The sequence below is a fragment of the Apostichopus japonicus genome, chromosome 16 (assembly GCF_037975245.1).
Source record: "Apostichopus japonicus isolate 1M-3 chromosome 16, ASM3797524v1, whole genome shotgun sequence".
Classification (NCBI taxonomy): Eukaryota; Metazoa; Echinodermata; class Holothuroidea; order Aspidochirotida; family Stichopodidae; genus Apostichopus; species Apostichopus japonicus.
The window spans coordinates 11,528,611-11,544,673 of NC_092576.1; the positions used below are offsets into that span (position 1 = coordinate 11,528,611).

At 37.5% G+C, this 16,063-nt stretch overlaps 2 protein-coding genes across 3 annotated transcripts in view; both read right to left on the reverse strand.

Moving 5' to 3' along the window:
* The window catches only part of LOC139983060 (membrane-spanning 4-domains subfamily A member 4A-like), an 8,999-nt gene extending 4,940 nt beyond the window's left edge, over positions 1-4,059 (reverse strand). Inside the window, exons 1-2 of the mRNA XM_071996400.1 lie at positions 3,873-4,059; positions 616-913 (exon numbers count right to left, since the gene is read on the reverse strand). Coding sequence (XP_071852501.1) covers positions 616-867 — 252 coding nt within the window. The 5' untranslated portion in view covers positions 868-913; positions 3,873-4,059. The remainder of the gene's footprint in view (positions 1-615; positions 914-3,872) is intronic.
* Positions 4,060-11,002: 6,943 nt separating this feature from the next.
* LOC139983053 (MAM and LDL-receptor class A domain-containing protein 1-like) overlaps positions 11,003-16,063 on the reverse strand; it is a 170,602-nt gene continuing 165,541 nt past the window's right edge. For both annotated transcript variants that reach the window (XM_071996389.1, XM_071996391.1), the window contains 4 exons: positions 15,052-15,148; positions 14,134-14,194; positions 12,812-12,862; positions 11,003-12,189 (listed from right to left, as the gene is read on the reverse strand). In XM_071996389.1, coding sequence (XP_071852490.1) covers positions 12,127-12,189; positions 12,812-12,862; positions 14,134-14,194; positions 15,052-15,148 — 272 coding nt within the window. In that variant the 3' untranslated portion in view covers positions 11,003-12,126. The remainder of the gene's footprint in view (positions 12,190-12,811; positions 12,863-14,133; positions 14,195-15,051; positions 15,149-16,063) is intronic.

The window sequence follows — 16,063 nt, forward strand, 5'->3', positions numbered from 1 at the left end:
CAGTGATTACAAATTTATCAAGCTACATACCATCGGCAGAAATTTAAGAATTTACATGCAGGCACGAAACGTACTATTTTCACAACCGATTTACTTTTTTTGGCACAAAAGTATGATTTTAGATCATTTTTTTGGGGGGGGGGGGTGCCAAAGCCATTTCAGAAGCACGGGGAAAACTGTACACTGGATCCGCCCCCATAATGACGTCATTCGAAGCCAATTGCATACCCCATATCTTAATTAGCGTGGTGGGCAACTGGTTAATGCGTCGGACTCGTGATCCACGCATATGATAATACCTGCCTAGTTCATTACGTTGTGTCCTTGGGCAAGATGCTTCATCTCAATTGCCTCTCTCCACTTAAATGGGTACCTGTGAGGGTAACTTGTTATTGGGCGCAGTATATAACTGCTGCCGACTGGAGGGATTGTCTCTGGGCCAGGTTATCATTGACCAGGGTTAATATAACGTCTGTGAAGCGTTTTGAGACGTGGTATAAAGAGCTATATAAAATGCAAATATTAAATATTATTATTATTAATTACATTTTCTTCGAGTTCGCAATCCCTGAGCTTGCATTAACAATAGAACAACATATAGCCTAATCTTCTTACCAAACCACCCCATATTCCGATGGCAACACGATTGACACTGTACTTGGATGACGAAAAGGATATTAACAGAATGCTTTGGATAATAACAGCGAAAGCACCGCACGAAATCTGTATGACACCGGTAGCAATGGCAGCCTTGTAGTTGTAAGACGCCTGGCGTTTGCTGTCTCGCGGTTCTGTACCGTTAGACTGAATGGGTGGGACGGCTGCTGGATTACACATAATCAGCTGCCCGGCAGGATTCTGCGCCATCTCACACGTATGTGCAGTGTTATTCACAGCGGGCAGTATAAAAGTCCTGTTTGAAATAAGGTTAAAAAACCTCATTAATGCGAATGCCAATCAAGATCAATCATGATAATCATAATAAAGAATCGAATTTATTTTCCGAAACGATACACTCAAGGATATCTGAGAATCATTGATCTCTTTGTTCAGGGGCGGACTGGGTCTTAAAATCGGCCCGGGCATTTTTTACCTAGGCCGGCCCATTATTCATTGATATGTTACTTACATAGTGATCGCCGTCCTGGGGGAGGGGTGTAGGGGGTGTCCCCCTCCCCATTGAGATTTTGTCGAAGTTAAGAAATGCTATAGATGCAAAATGGTGCTATATTTCTCAATTTTGTAGGTTACAATAATCCTTTAAACAAAAAGACCCAAAAATAATTTTCCAGAAGCAACACTTGATTAAACTGAGAAAAGTTAAAAACGTAAACAAAACTAGACAAAAATATATGTTTTAGACTGGATTTTATTTATTTTTCAAGCATTTTGTGACAACTCGTTTGATAAAAATGAAAAAAAAAAACTTAAATAAAATCAACTAAACATATATGTTCACTAACACGAGCACATGTCATGTCTATAGGAGCCTAGACGTAGTTCGCTGCTTCTGGCAGCCACACCATCAATGTTATTTTAAGTGTCAAGTTTGGCCAAGACCCTTTTTTCCACAGACATCAACATGAGCGCCTCGAGATGTTCTTGTGTCATTGTACAAACAGCCTAGTGTATGTTGGTCATTTTCATTCATACATTATCTCTCAGGACTTAGCTATTGAGTGATATCCAAATAATCTAATAAGATTTTACCCTTTTCTTACTTCGTTTTGAGGGACGAGGTGCAAATCATCTGTTTTTCTCTGCCAATGCTATGTATATTTCAGAATGCATCGTTCACCGCACTTGTATATCTTGTCGTAAAAATATTAGCACGGACGGGTTGCCAATAGCACGTTCTTTGTTACGAACTCACAGACTAACTAACATGGTGATTTCATGAGCTGATTCCCACAGTTAAAAATATATTTTTAGACCGCCCGTCTGTATTTGATTAACTTCTGTGAAAATGGGCTGTGTTTAACGTGTTTAATAATATCGGAAACAGTTACTGAAGTATGGTAAATATTAATATTATTATGTATCTTGCAATACCCGAAAATAAAAAAAAAACACAATTGATGTGATTTGAAGATATTTTTATGGTTTCTCACCTTCCTTGTTAAACTTAAATTCTCAAATGTTAGGTACGGTTATTGATCCACAGTGCGATGTATTTTTCTCCACTCATCTCAGTAATAAGAGTATAATATGCCGTGAGATTCTCGGGCTCTCATTTTGACAAGTGCTAATCTTAAAACGTCCTTGACCTTAACATACCAGCATACAAACAATACAACGAGATCTATCATAAGGTTTCCTCATGAAATGCTTTTTTTGTTGTTGTTAACAGTTCATTCAATTAACACATGACATATCCAAATTCCATGTCAGACATAAATCTCGTTTACAATCTTTTCACATCTTGATTTATGCAGCCCTGATATAATTTTTTGCCCTCCCACCAATACAATCGAAGGCAGTATTAGGGGCTTCCGCCGTATAATATGTATAAGATTCTTAAATGTTTTCATTCCTGAGTTTATCGCGCTTACAACCACAGCATGTAAGTGTGGAGTGAATAGATAAAAAAAAAAAAAAAAACGATTATAAGACGACTGTGTCCTTTATGCATATCTCGTCTAAGTTGGCTATATGACTATATGGCTATATGTATGAACCCCAAGTTCCAGTAGTCCGGTAGCCAGGCTGTGCGCAGCCTGGGAATGCCCCTCCACTTTCAGACTAGTATTCTCACACACACTCCCTCAAATTGTCCCACCATCATCTTACGAACAAAAGCTTCACACTAACGTTACAGCACATGCATGCGTATTGTGCGCCTACTTTACTTATTGATGCCTCTATGTATACCATTTCTACGTTGCCTGCGCATAAACAAGCCATCATTATATCGGCGTCCATTTTGTTTTAAATTCGTTTAGAAATGAGAGTACGAACACAACATATGTTTATGAATATGCTTTCAAAACACATAACGTACGTAGCCTACTTCGTAAGCTCATCCCGTTCCTTGTAACAATTAATAATATCAGATGATGCTTTCGCTGTGAATGAATGCTCCGTGGAGCCGTTCGTGAATAACCTCCGTATATGAACATTTCCCGTATATAATGCACTTGCGAATGGCGAAGCCCTATTTATACAGTGAATTCCTCATTGAGATTTGTCATTGCCAAAAGTCAAAGGGCAAGTTATAGTGTGTGTTTTCCTTCGCATACAGTGAACTCAATGGAGAAGTCCCCATGGATTACTCGTAGAGCTGTCAAAGGAACGTGCTTACGAAGGATCGACGGATCAAGAACAGTATCACCACGATTTATGTTTACGGTTTGATATTAGATACTTTAGTGTTAATATTTACACACCTATCACTCGTCAATCGGGCCGGATGAGATAAGAGAGAACTTGACCGACATAATATTTGCACTTGCCAGTCGGGCAATCGTTATTGTACATCTCCTGTTATAATTTCATGATACACAGTAATCGTGATGCAATCAAAAGATAACGGAAAACATGAATGCTTCCTTCAGCATCTTTTTTTACAAGATTTTTTAGGAGTGTTAGCTCAGTGGTGAAAGCCGGTGCCTTCCAATCATAAAGTTCCCCGGTTCGAGTCACTTCAAGGTTAATATATGTCGTCCAGTTACAGAGTTGTTGACAATTGACAATTCATAATCATGGACGTTAAATATGAATGTAAGAGACTGACTTCGGTCAGATTGTGGCTTTGATAAACCAATGAGGCTTCTTCGCGAGTTCCTGGTTGCAGGAGGATCTAAACTACATACATACATACACGCATACAAACATACAAGATCATGCCTAACAGACGATTACAATTAACTTACCAGCTATTTAAATTGTTCCTCTTGATTGTATAAAAGCTGCGGCGGTTCTTTCTATTGTCTTTGCAACCTTATATATATATACCGTTCCACAAGACATCCGTTGAAACGTGTGCTTAACACATATACTGCAGGATGTCGGGGGACGCGCCGTGTCGAGTTCTACATAACCTGTGCACATACGAAATGAGCAAAGCAGAGCTGCTGGTAGATATATTATTACCAATGAGAGATGAGTCAGAGTTCCTGGTAAGCATATGGTGTTGAACTTTGACGTTTTCGTATCAATTTCCGTCTCAGCTCACGTACGTAGCAAGAATATTTGCTTGCTTTCCAGGAAACCGGATATGCTCCCTGACATTTTGTATTTAGGACAATGATAATAATAATAATAATCATGATTTATAAAGCGCAATATACCGACGGGTCTCAATGTGATTTATAAGACACAAAATAAGTACTGACAGGAAAGCTTCCTCAAGTGATCACCAGGAACAACATTTTAAGTAGAGTGACATGTAAAAAGTCTCCGGTTAAAGCTTGAACATTGGTCACGTATTAAATACCCGAAATCTATTCAACTGTGGTCAACTTCCTATAAGATAAGTGGAAACAAAACATACTTTCAAAAGTCATCTATATCAGTTTAAATAGGTTTGAATTAATGCTTTACTTTTGGAGGAAAAAAATGTCGTATTTTGGCATTTCTAAACGTGATATATCTGTCGTGATAATTTCATGATAACAAAAATATCAAATTAAAAGGACAGCTTGACGTGGTCATTTCGATATAAATATATAAAGGCTAGTCTATAAACTGGAATAATAATTTACAAGAAGATGTCTGCATAGCGGCCATTTTGTGGCTTGGCATCATCTTCTCATTGGAATAATTCGATATGCGATTGAATACCGTTTGCACATATATCAGCAAAACGTATCACATTTCAACTTTACCCTATATATACAGTCAGCCACATTAAAGGTCATATGACAATATATAATACAATTTCTCAATTAAGGAAGTTATTAAACACCTAGGCCTATATATTACGTCATTCCTGGCGAAGTATTTTCACTTTATCATAGTCCACGGTATGTTGGTTGCTTTATAGATACATAATCCAATAATCGGAATTGCGTCAAACCAATGGTTCCGTTGCGTGTTCGGTATGACCTTATCTGGCAAACTTTTACTGTTATTTTGTTAATCTTCATATCTGGTTTGCACAATTTCAACTTCAATATTGTAACGCCGACCGATTTGTCTTCTGTTTGTCTTACTGTAGGATTCAGAGTTTATAGTATGTATGTAGTATGCATGTATGTAGTATGTATGTAGTATGCAGTATGTATGTATGTAGTATGTATGCAGTATGTATGTAGTATGTATGTATGTAGTATGTATGTATGTATGTAGTATGTATGTAGTATGTATTTGGTATGTATGTAGTATGTATGTAGTATGTATGTATGTAGAATGTATGTAGTATGTATGTAGTATGTATGTATGTAGTATGTACGTAGTATGTATGTAGTATGTATGTAGTATGTATGTAGTATGTATGTATGTAGTATGTATGTAATATGTATGTGTGTATGTATGTATGTATGTATGTATGTAGTATGTATGTAGTATGTATGTAGTGTGTATGTAGTATGTATGTAGTATGTATATATGTAGTATGTATGTATATAGTATGTATGTAGTATGTATGTAGTATGTATGTAGTATATATGTAGTATGTATGTAGTATGAAACACTGAATGAAACACTGTGTTGTACCCTATCAGGGTATTCTCTGTTATTCATCTATATATACTATACTCTGTCAGTAAATACTACTATGCACAGTTTCTCACGGACATATATTCACTAATTAGCGAGTAGGCCTACTTGCATGAAGAAACATGATTGACAGGTCTTTTTGTTTTGAGGTGGTCTTCTCTTTCCAATTTCCAGTAACTTAGTTACGTCATTATGTGCGTTTCAAAACAGCCAATGAGAAGAAAACAAGTATTGCAAAACATTGTTCTCAGCGATTATAAAACAGTCTGTATAACACAGAGTATTAGCTCAGTGTACCTTCCAATCATAAGGTTCCCAGTTCGAGTCACTCCCAAGATTAATGTATGCAGTCCAGTTACAGAGTTGTTGACAATTGACAATTCATAATCATGGACGTTAAATATGAATGTAAGAGACTGACTTCGGTCAGCTTGCGGCTTTGATAAGCCAATGAGACTTCTTGGGGAGTTCCTGCTTGCAGGAGGATCTAATATACATACAAACATACTTTATTGAGCCCTTGAAGCAGTATTGGTAAACACAGAAGGGTACATGTGTAATCAATTACTCCGCAGTATATAGAACCGCACATTTATGTATGGGTAATACAACAACGGTACATGTAACATGCATCACACTTAAAGGCATTGAAGACTCGCGCACAAAGAGACGTCTCATGCCGGTAATCTGACCTAGTTTCGAATGAGGTGTAACAGAAGTGTTAGACACCACCATCGATCCCAGAAATACACACACAGCTTGCTACCGTCGGTAATTAGACACTAGTGCACAGTCCGAATACATGCAGCTACGGTCAATGCCGACAACACAATGAACATACAGCAGCAGTGGACATCTCAGGTCTAGATAAAAAATAACAAGGTATCACGTTTCAATACTGTCTGCATTTTGTAGCGACACAAAAAAAAACTTCACTTGCAAGCAACGGAAAGTTAATTTTTTTTGCGGATGGCGGCACGCGGTTTGGGGCGAGTCTTCAATGCTTTTAATGCGCAGACAACATTATTTGGACGTGAAACAGACGAAAGTTGCCCACCACACAAAGGAAGCGAGAGCAACATAGTCTGACATTCAAAAGAGTTAGGAAAGGAAATTTTCAGAAAACAATCGTTAAAGCTGGCGAATGGTTTTAGTTTCGATCGACGTAAAGGGGGGGGGAGGGGGAAAATTACTTCTTGTCAGGTTCGTACTTCTGGGATAGGTTACATGTGTGCCTTACTCTCTTTCTGACCTCGATTGTGAATTTTCACTGATTACTAATTAAACAGCGGTGTTGATGAGTTTTCTCAAGATTTGAAAACTTCATGCCGTTATCTTTTTCCTCATTCAATGAAAGTCAGTCATATTAACGACTCGATGAGGCATGTACGGTATGTGTGATTGATTCACGTCAATTTCGTAAATGGCTTGCAGGTCCAAAATAAAACACCGATTCCAATTTTAAAGTAAACCTTCAACAACTAAACGCAGCAATGATGAAGACAGAATTTATTCCGCTTATTAATTGGTAGACTGATTGATCGTACAAACAAATCACAAATTAGAGGTACAAAGACATTCTAGACACAAAAAAAAGAAGCAATTACAAACTAAAGTGAAGAATTCTGTCGTGTGACAATTATCCTTCCCCACTATATATGCTGCAACTATACGCAAGTTCAATACTGTTATCTGTACCAGTAGCCTATATCCTAACACACATGAAGTGCACGCAGTTATACGCAAAATCAGCAAATAGTCAAGGCCTACACGTGCTGAGTCTTGAAATCCCCGGATTGCTTCAAACAAAACTAAACGCTTAATTATCACAAAACCTTTCGAGACTTTGGAGTTAAAATATTAGCAATGTTAGGGAAATATGACGGCAAATTAGCGGGCAGAAATTAATTGGCCATTCCAAGGCAAAATCAAACATCTTTGACCCTCTTGTCGGTAGCAATTCTAAATATCAGCCCTTAATAAGTTTTATGCTCTATAGAAAGATACCAATATTACGTTCAGGCTTGTACTGTACGTATAACACTTGACGAAATAGTGCAACCACGTGGTAAAAACATTACCAGAAATGCGGCATAATTACAAGGAATATTCTGGCCATATTCATTCGATAACAGTCTACTTCATCAACTATACAAACGGTACTTTAACGGTAGCGGTTCAAAGAATCGTAGATTCTCTTCAACTTACAAAAACTAAAATACCCTAAATCTATTAATACATGCAACAAAGGCATGCCATGGATATAATTTAATGATTTTTACGGATATCGGTAAAGTAAATTGCAGAAAATAAGCAATTTCTGCTGTAGAAGAACCGCCGTTATTTCAATGTTTTCTTGTGCAGGGTTACAGTCAGTTTAACCCCGGTCAACTACGAAAACAACCTAGCATAGCCAGTGGCGGAGCTAAGGGTATTGGTCAGGGAGGGGGGGGGCGAGAATGGTCAATAGGGGTCCTTTCGACACTATCAGAGTGGAGAGCCACCACAGGTTGGCGCGGGCGGAACGTACATACATTTTTGAGTAAAGATACTCCCTAGATCGCCGGAAATGACCCTTCCGGGCCTTGTTAATTTGCAGATAAACGAAGAATAAATAGCCGTTAGAGCATTTTGTCAGAAAAGTACACCAACAAAATGTGACAAATATCAATAGCTAGATGAGAGCGCAATAAAAAGTCAATAATCGTGAATAGGTAAAAAGTGTTAAAATGGTGAAAAGAGCGCCAGCAGTCCATTTGAGTCCGTCAGGGGGTGGGGGGGGGGGCATCCACCCGACTGTACGGACGCTGAGCATAGCGACTACAGAAATGTATACATGGTTGCCATATCGTCACCTGCTGACAACAATACGCTTTGTAGCTATTTTCAGGTTGCTCGCGCCCGCTTAATGCACACAAAACAATGACTCGCGCAAAAGGTGCCTATACGTTATGGTAACGAGGTTTCGACGGATTCCTGCAGATCTTATCTTGAAAAAAATATTTCATTTTTTACATATATACGCCTTTTGCACAAGACTAGCTCGAATTTTGTGAAAAAAAAGGATATACTATTCGAAATAACTGTTGTAAAACCTTACGTTAGGTCCTTAACAAGATACGTAGGTGACCAAGCCCAACTATCTTTATCGTTCACCATGCTAATTTTAATTAGACCAAAATGTTGGGGCGACAGCTTTTACAGTAATGTTTGAGCCGCTAGGGAGCAAGTACGTCGAGGTGGAGTTTCATGAACAATTTATGGAGGGTCATCAATTATTAAAGGAGGGGCGCAATACATATATTGTTATAATTACTGCACACAATATTCGCTGGGAGAACATGGGTGGGGCGAGTCCCAGGAGGCTGCAGTATATTTAAAAACAAATGCATTTGAGAAAGATTATTTGATCTAGAATTCTCTGAAATGTATGCCGATCTCATAGCTCTTGTGGCGGCGGCAACCCTCTCCCCCACCCACCCAGAAGCTGCAACATTTTCATGAGATATTTGTTTTCTTGAAGCTAGCTTTAAAGTACGAAATGGCATATGAGAGAGATGTTATGAGGGCCCATTTTAGCCTAACGCTAGTCACTGCTAGTGAGGAACCTAATGTTATAATATAGAAAGTATTTGAAATTGCCTACGTGATAAATCAATATTTGAGAAATTAGGTCGGGTTACCGTGTCAGAATGTTATAATACACGATTGTTCTGGTATATTCCTTATCATGACACGCTGGTCTCGGGTTAACGTCGGTTTACGTGAAATCGCGTGTAAGCTGTGCACGCATCTTCGTGGATTCTCTGGAATGTTCGCGAGATATGCAAAGGACTTCCGCGAATAGAGAAACTGGGTCGAGTTGTTACTCAGGTGTATCGAGAAAGATCTAGATGATTCTTGACATGGCGAATCGTATAAAAACCCGCCCAGATCGGAGAGTTTCTCAGTTTCTGAACGAATACAAGCGACGACACATATTATACCATTCTACTATATATCGTCAGTGCTCAACTACCAGTAGTTTCTGAGGGATTGAGATATCGATAACAAGATTGATTCTACACTTCCATTCAGAAGTTTGAAGAGGACTTTGCTGTGAAAGTACAGTTTCCCAGTCGTTATTTCGGAGAAGGTGAAGAATTTCTGTCTCCGTTGAGGAAGTTCGTTACGCCAGGAGTTGGTGGCTATAAAGCTGATTTTGGACTGACTCTGGTAATCTTTAGTCGGCGAGAAGTTCGACTTGTGCTTCACTCGATTGTGGCTGGAAGTCCGTCTTCTATTTTGGAGCATCGCCGGAAAGAAGGTGACTGCTGTTTCTGGGATCGCGAGAAACTTCGTCGAGGACCAGTGAATTTCGCGGTACAACGGACCGAGAATCGTCGTCATCAAGGTCGTGACCGCTGAGGGATATCGCCCTTGGAAGAGACCAGCGTGTTTTAAAGTGTATCCTATCTTGTTAAGTTCGTAATTTTCTGTATATTTGTAATTACCACTTGTTGTTGTTGGTTCAGACTCCACTGTTCAATATAGTTTACGTTCTCATTCAAATTCTCTAGACTCGTCAATTTGTCTGTGTTCCTTACGGAAACGAACCCAGGCTTTTGTCTCGTTAAAAATTAGTTATCGAGAACTCTCGCATTCCAACGTAACAGAGAGCAATTTAATTTCAAGCTTAAAAGTGTTTAGATGTTTCGTGTGTGTGGTAGCCTACGAGGGTGTAATGGTCGTGGAATTTGTTCATCTCCAACTGACCTAAAGGCAGGGATGAGCCTCGGGTAAAAAAACTAAAAAAACACGGAACTTTGCAAAAAATTCCGGTATAGGTTCCAGTTTGCGTATGCTACAGTGTGTTAGGATAATAGTTTTTGTCCCAGAGGTAGAAAAAAAAATCACGGATATTCCGCTAATTCGCGGAAAATGCTCATGCCTGTAAAGGTAAGAGAACCGACCTTAATGGAAGGGTTTATATAGCTGACTCTCATGTAGGGGGCCTGGTGTCTTCACGCTGAATTTTTTAGGCAAATGTTTGGACAGCGTAATTAGGTCTCAGTTCGAAGTTGTGCATATATTATAATATTCAAGATTAGCTTATGGATAACCAGAATTTTGTTGGAGGTCGCCGAAGTGGTTGGGGGAGGGGAGGGAGGGGGCGATTGTATATCCAGGAGAGGTGTAATTGTTCCACGACTGAAATTAATGGTATAGACATCCTCACCCCACCCCCCCCCCCCCCTATCTGATAATGTGACCTGTCCCTCTCTGGTCATAAAGGTTTACTGAGTTGTCCATACTGACCCGATACGCACAATCTTCAATAAAAAAGAGACCACAGACAATTAAATGAATATAAGTAATATTTATTTCATTAAAACAATTTTTCGATTTTTTTTATAAGCGTAGAGAGTTCACAATACAATGTGTTCTTGTTGCACGACTTTTCATTATAAACACTGCATCTATGCGGTATCTTCATACTTTAATTAACACACTTGAAAACGTAACAAAATATTTTGGCAATGAAAATTTGGCAGCCACTATGGCACTATGGTCATATTTAGCATAAATATACAATTTTTTCTTTAAAATATGGACATCATTTTGAAACCATATCTCGACAGAAATATCAACACAGAGGAAAATTTAGAGAGAAAAAGTGTAAATTGTTGCTCCTGTTATCAAAATTGTATGAAAACAGAGAACCAAAATTGCAGCCCCCACCCTTCCCTTTGAATTAACATTAATGACATCCAATTCATTTCTGGGGCTTATGGTCCATCACCAAGCATCTTATAAAACAAAGTAAAATTGAGAAAGTTGCTTGATTCAACCAAATTTTAGTAAACATTGTCTTATAAATGTTACAACAGAATGAGCACTTAAAGATAACATCACATGATATTTCAAAACTGTTCAAAAATGTGTATACATTTTGTGTTTGATATTTGGGCCATTTGTGATAATTTTGAGCATACTTTTAATATTAGTGTCATACACTTATCCATATCATGTAAATATGTATTTCAAAACCGTCATAAAATGTTTGAAACAAACAACAACATTGTCGTTGGATATATCAAGTCACTTTGTGGTTATTTTAAGCATAATTGTAACATTTGCATCCTGGATATTAGATTTAAACAGATAAACAGATGAGCTTAACGAGTTGTGGCAACTTTCCAGGAGTCCATCGGTGAGTGAAAATAAACAAAGAAGAGAAACATAAAACGAAAATCATTTGCAAATAATTATGAGACCTGATGACAATTTGGCTAGTTTTGTAAACTCTACTCATTCACTGGTTATCTAAGGTTTGAATAAAAAGAAGATTAAACTGATAGTGAAAGAGTACAAGAAATATCTCAGAATCAAATTTAAAATAAAGAAAAAAAAAGAGGTAGCAAATAAAAAAAAAGGAGAAAAGAAAAGATCTAAGATTTCAAAAATTTGGTGCAATTGAGAGGATAATCAAGCTTCTTCTTCACCACCAAAAGATACGAATCCTGCATTAGTAAATCCATCCTTGTTCTCCTGTTTACAGAAAATATAACATGAACAAATTCATTACTGCATAAATAAAAACTCATTACAAAAAACAAAAAAATTGAGACTTTTCTTATTTGTAGTCTTGTATACATATTAAAATAATTCCAACATGTTTTTTTTTTAAATTAAATGATAACAAATTCTAAACTTTCTTTAAAGGTGCAAAACATGTTTGAGGGTTTGCTGTTAGTAGAGGACTCACAGATAATGATTCCTTTATGTATGTATATAAGATCCTCAGGCAAGCAGGAACTCGCGAAGAAGCCTCATTGGCTTATCAAAGCCGCAAGCTGACCGAAATCAGTCTCTTAGATTCATATCTAAAGTCCATGATTATGAATTGTTAATTGCCAACAACTCTGTAACTGGACGACATTACATTAATGTTGGAGTGACTCAAACTCGGGATCTTATGATTGAAAGGCACCCACAAATAACCACAGAGCTAACACTCCAATTTTATAATATATTACAGATGCTCATCAGAGAAGCGCATCAGTGAATGAATCAAACTATTTGGTTCTGATAAATCTTAAACAAAAATAAAGAATATAAACAAGGACCATATATATTTTTTTTTTCCAATTTATTTATTTATGAGACTCACCACTGCTTCGTCATCTAAGGTGCCGTTTGTATCAGCGCTGGTCATTTTAAACTGACAAAAGAAACGAATAATCAATGTAAAAGAAGTAGCTACATTAAGGTCCAAAATATTCAAAAACTTTCACAGTGGAGAAGCCGTATTCCACAGTTACATCCTCATATCAATATTATTGTGGACTTTTCCTTGAAAATTTAATACATTTTGAGTGCTTAACTCCACTGCAAATGAAACTCTCAAATGTAAAATTTCATAAAAACTTAATGAAAATTTTACAAAACAAAATGTACAAAAAAAGAAGAGATTACCCCAAAAAATTCAAAATTGGTGGGAAGATTAGCTTGATGATGCCAATAACGCTGCATACATTTATACAGATAACAGATTAATTTATTTCCTAAACGAATCTTCAGCATTTGCCACATAGTTACCAGTCATTGCTTATTTTAATTTGAAACAAAACACTTTTTGTTTGAGCGTAATATGTAAAATTGTCACATGAAAGAATATCGTTCATAGGAATTTACTCCATACATACATTCCTCTTGATTTAAACTGATATACTTTAAAATAAACAAAACTGTTAGCAAACTGCTTATCCACTAAAGAGCCTGTGTAAGAGAATGTGTGAAAGTATTACACGGCCTGATCTTAGTTTATCTCCTCTTCCCCTGTTGGTTTCTTTCTTCTCTCCATCCCTTGTCTACTAATCCTCTTACATCTATCTCCTTTGTGTTCACCATGCTCATTAACCTGTTCTGTATTATGTGCGTGTATTTATTCACTTCTGTTACTCTAACTTGTCATTCAGCCTCTGAAGAAGATCCTACTAGGATCGAAACGTCAGGCCCTCTTACTTTTACACATTAAACTGTACTTTGTTTTAATGAACTGCACAAAAATTGGTCAGTGAAGCAATATAGGTTATAAAGACAGAGTTCAATGAAAACTTTAATTTTAGAAAGCTCTGTAGTATGTGACCTATCCTAACCAACCATCCTACAAAAGGGCCCCAAATAAGGGAGGATTTGTCCCACACAAACAGCACATCATTGGTTAAGCCGTCTCATACTAAATTAGGTAAATTAAAATTGTCTCATACTAATTTAGGTAAATAGAAATGGCATTTTCTTGACTAAGACCTCTGGACTACAAAGTAGTCAACTGCCTTCTGACTGCTTACAATATAATTTCGTCAACTACATTAAATAGCCAACAAACTGGTCCAATGACCCGTGGATTACCATTAGTCAACCCATTAACACGTCAACCGATTAATGCATCAAACGATTAACGAGTCAACTGACTAATTAATTGTTACTTACATCACTGAGCTGTGTGTCACCATAGACAGGGTTGCCGATGCCAAGTCCTCCAGGATCACTCCTGTTTGTGGAAAAAACACACAAAAGGATGATAATAATAAAGTTATGAAGGCAAATAAATAAGTAAATTACATATTAGGATATGATAGGCTAGTATTTCCCTTGGGCTAGGAAGCCAGCAGAAAGTCATTTCAAACCCTATACATGTAATGCTTGTGCATGACCACCAGCATAGACCAAGTAAATTCTCTGTTATGGGTGTGCAGACAGTCACCAGGTCAGATGTGTAATTGTCACACCCATTACAATCTTCCCTGCTTATAGTAAATAGGGGAGATTGAATATCTACCCGAGTTCATAATGCTAGCCATAGAGAATGCTCCACTTCATCACTAAACACACAGTGTATTATTTCAGTCTTTTTCACATAGGAAAGTAGTGCTGACAATTAGAGCACTTGTGTTTACAATCATACGGTGGCTGGTCAATTTATTAGGTCCGCTCAAGGATGAATCCTTAATGGCAGTACTTGAGGTACTTTATGCTATCATGTAACAAATTATTAATGCTCGAGTGAACTTGAGGACTGTTTCTCTATAGGCAGGCTTGACCATCACGTCCATTCCTGGTCATGGGACTTCCACTAACATTCCCATCCCACAGATGACATTTACACCAGAGCATCCGAACACTCTCTCAAATACCGAGGGAGGTGAAGACAGTCCACTCATCATGGCTGCAGTGCAGCAGCAAGTTGGAAAAAGTTTTATATAGGATCTGAGACCTGGTGAGGATTTGACTGATGGAACCTAAAGATGGTGGAGTGGCAGACACTCTTTACAACCTCACTACCTCTAGATAATGAAAATATGCAAATGATACCATCAGGCAGCTTTATTGTAATATATAATAACTCACTTTTTGTCCTGCCTCCTCTGTAAGAAAACAGCTATGCTGACCAGGATAATGAGAAGTATCAGGACGCCACCAATAACACTGACTGCGATGATAACGGCTGAAAGATGGAAATTTGGAGAGAGAGAGTGACCAAATGGGAATATAATAATCTGTTGTAATCACAACAAGTTTACATCTTCAGAAAATACAACAACAAAAAAGAAGAAGAGTTCAAAACCTATACAGCATAAATCAAAAGTATTTCTTTAAATATATTTCTGGGAAAAACCAAACTTTGTCAGATTAAGTTAGGTGAAAAGACCCAGATAGGAAATAAAAAGACCTCTAATAAGGATTTTGCTATTTTGGATCTTCCCACTTTATGTTATAGTATAGGCCGAGTATTTTAGGTTGTTTCAGGTTGTGTTTAAGGTTGAATAAGTAATGAACAGATACCCATGGGACCAACCAAACTGCACAGATGAGTACCCTGTTCAATTACTAAATTTCTCCCCAAAGAGCAAAAGTCAGGTAGGTCTATCTTTATAATCACTCTCACGTCGGGAAACAAAGAACTCACGCATAAGTATTCAACCTCCTTAAATCAGAACAAGTAAATATGAAACTATGAAATATGTATTAAACCAATATGAGTTCCAAACTGTCCACTTGTGTTTTGAGAAATGGGGAAGGAATATTTGGCCAATTTAACTCATGTTACCAACTATATTATTAATTCATATGATCCATACTGCAAAATGGTGAAATAAGGTTACCAAAACAGTGACACAGCACATAACCATGTACACAGGTGAACATCGAACCGATTCACTTTGCCCATGGAGACTAATGTTGACTGTTTTTGTTAAATATGTCACCATTTTCACATAACTATAGGAGATGCATATCTGTTGAAACCTACTACCCAAAATTTCAAATCGGATAAATTTGAAAGTACGTTCAAAATCTGGATCATTATTACCCTGTATGACGGAAATAACTTCCTGAACAATATCGGCATACCCACAACGAC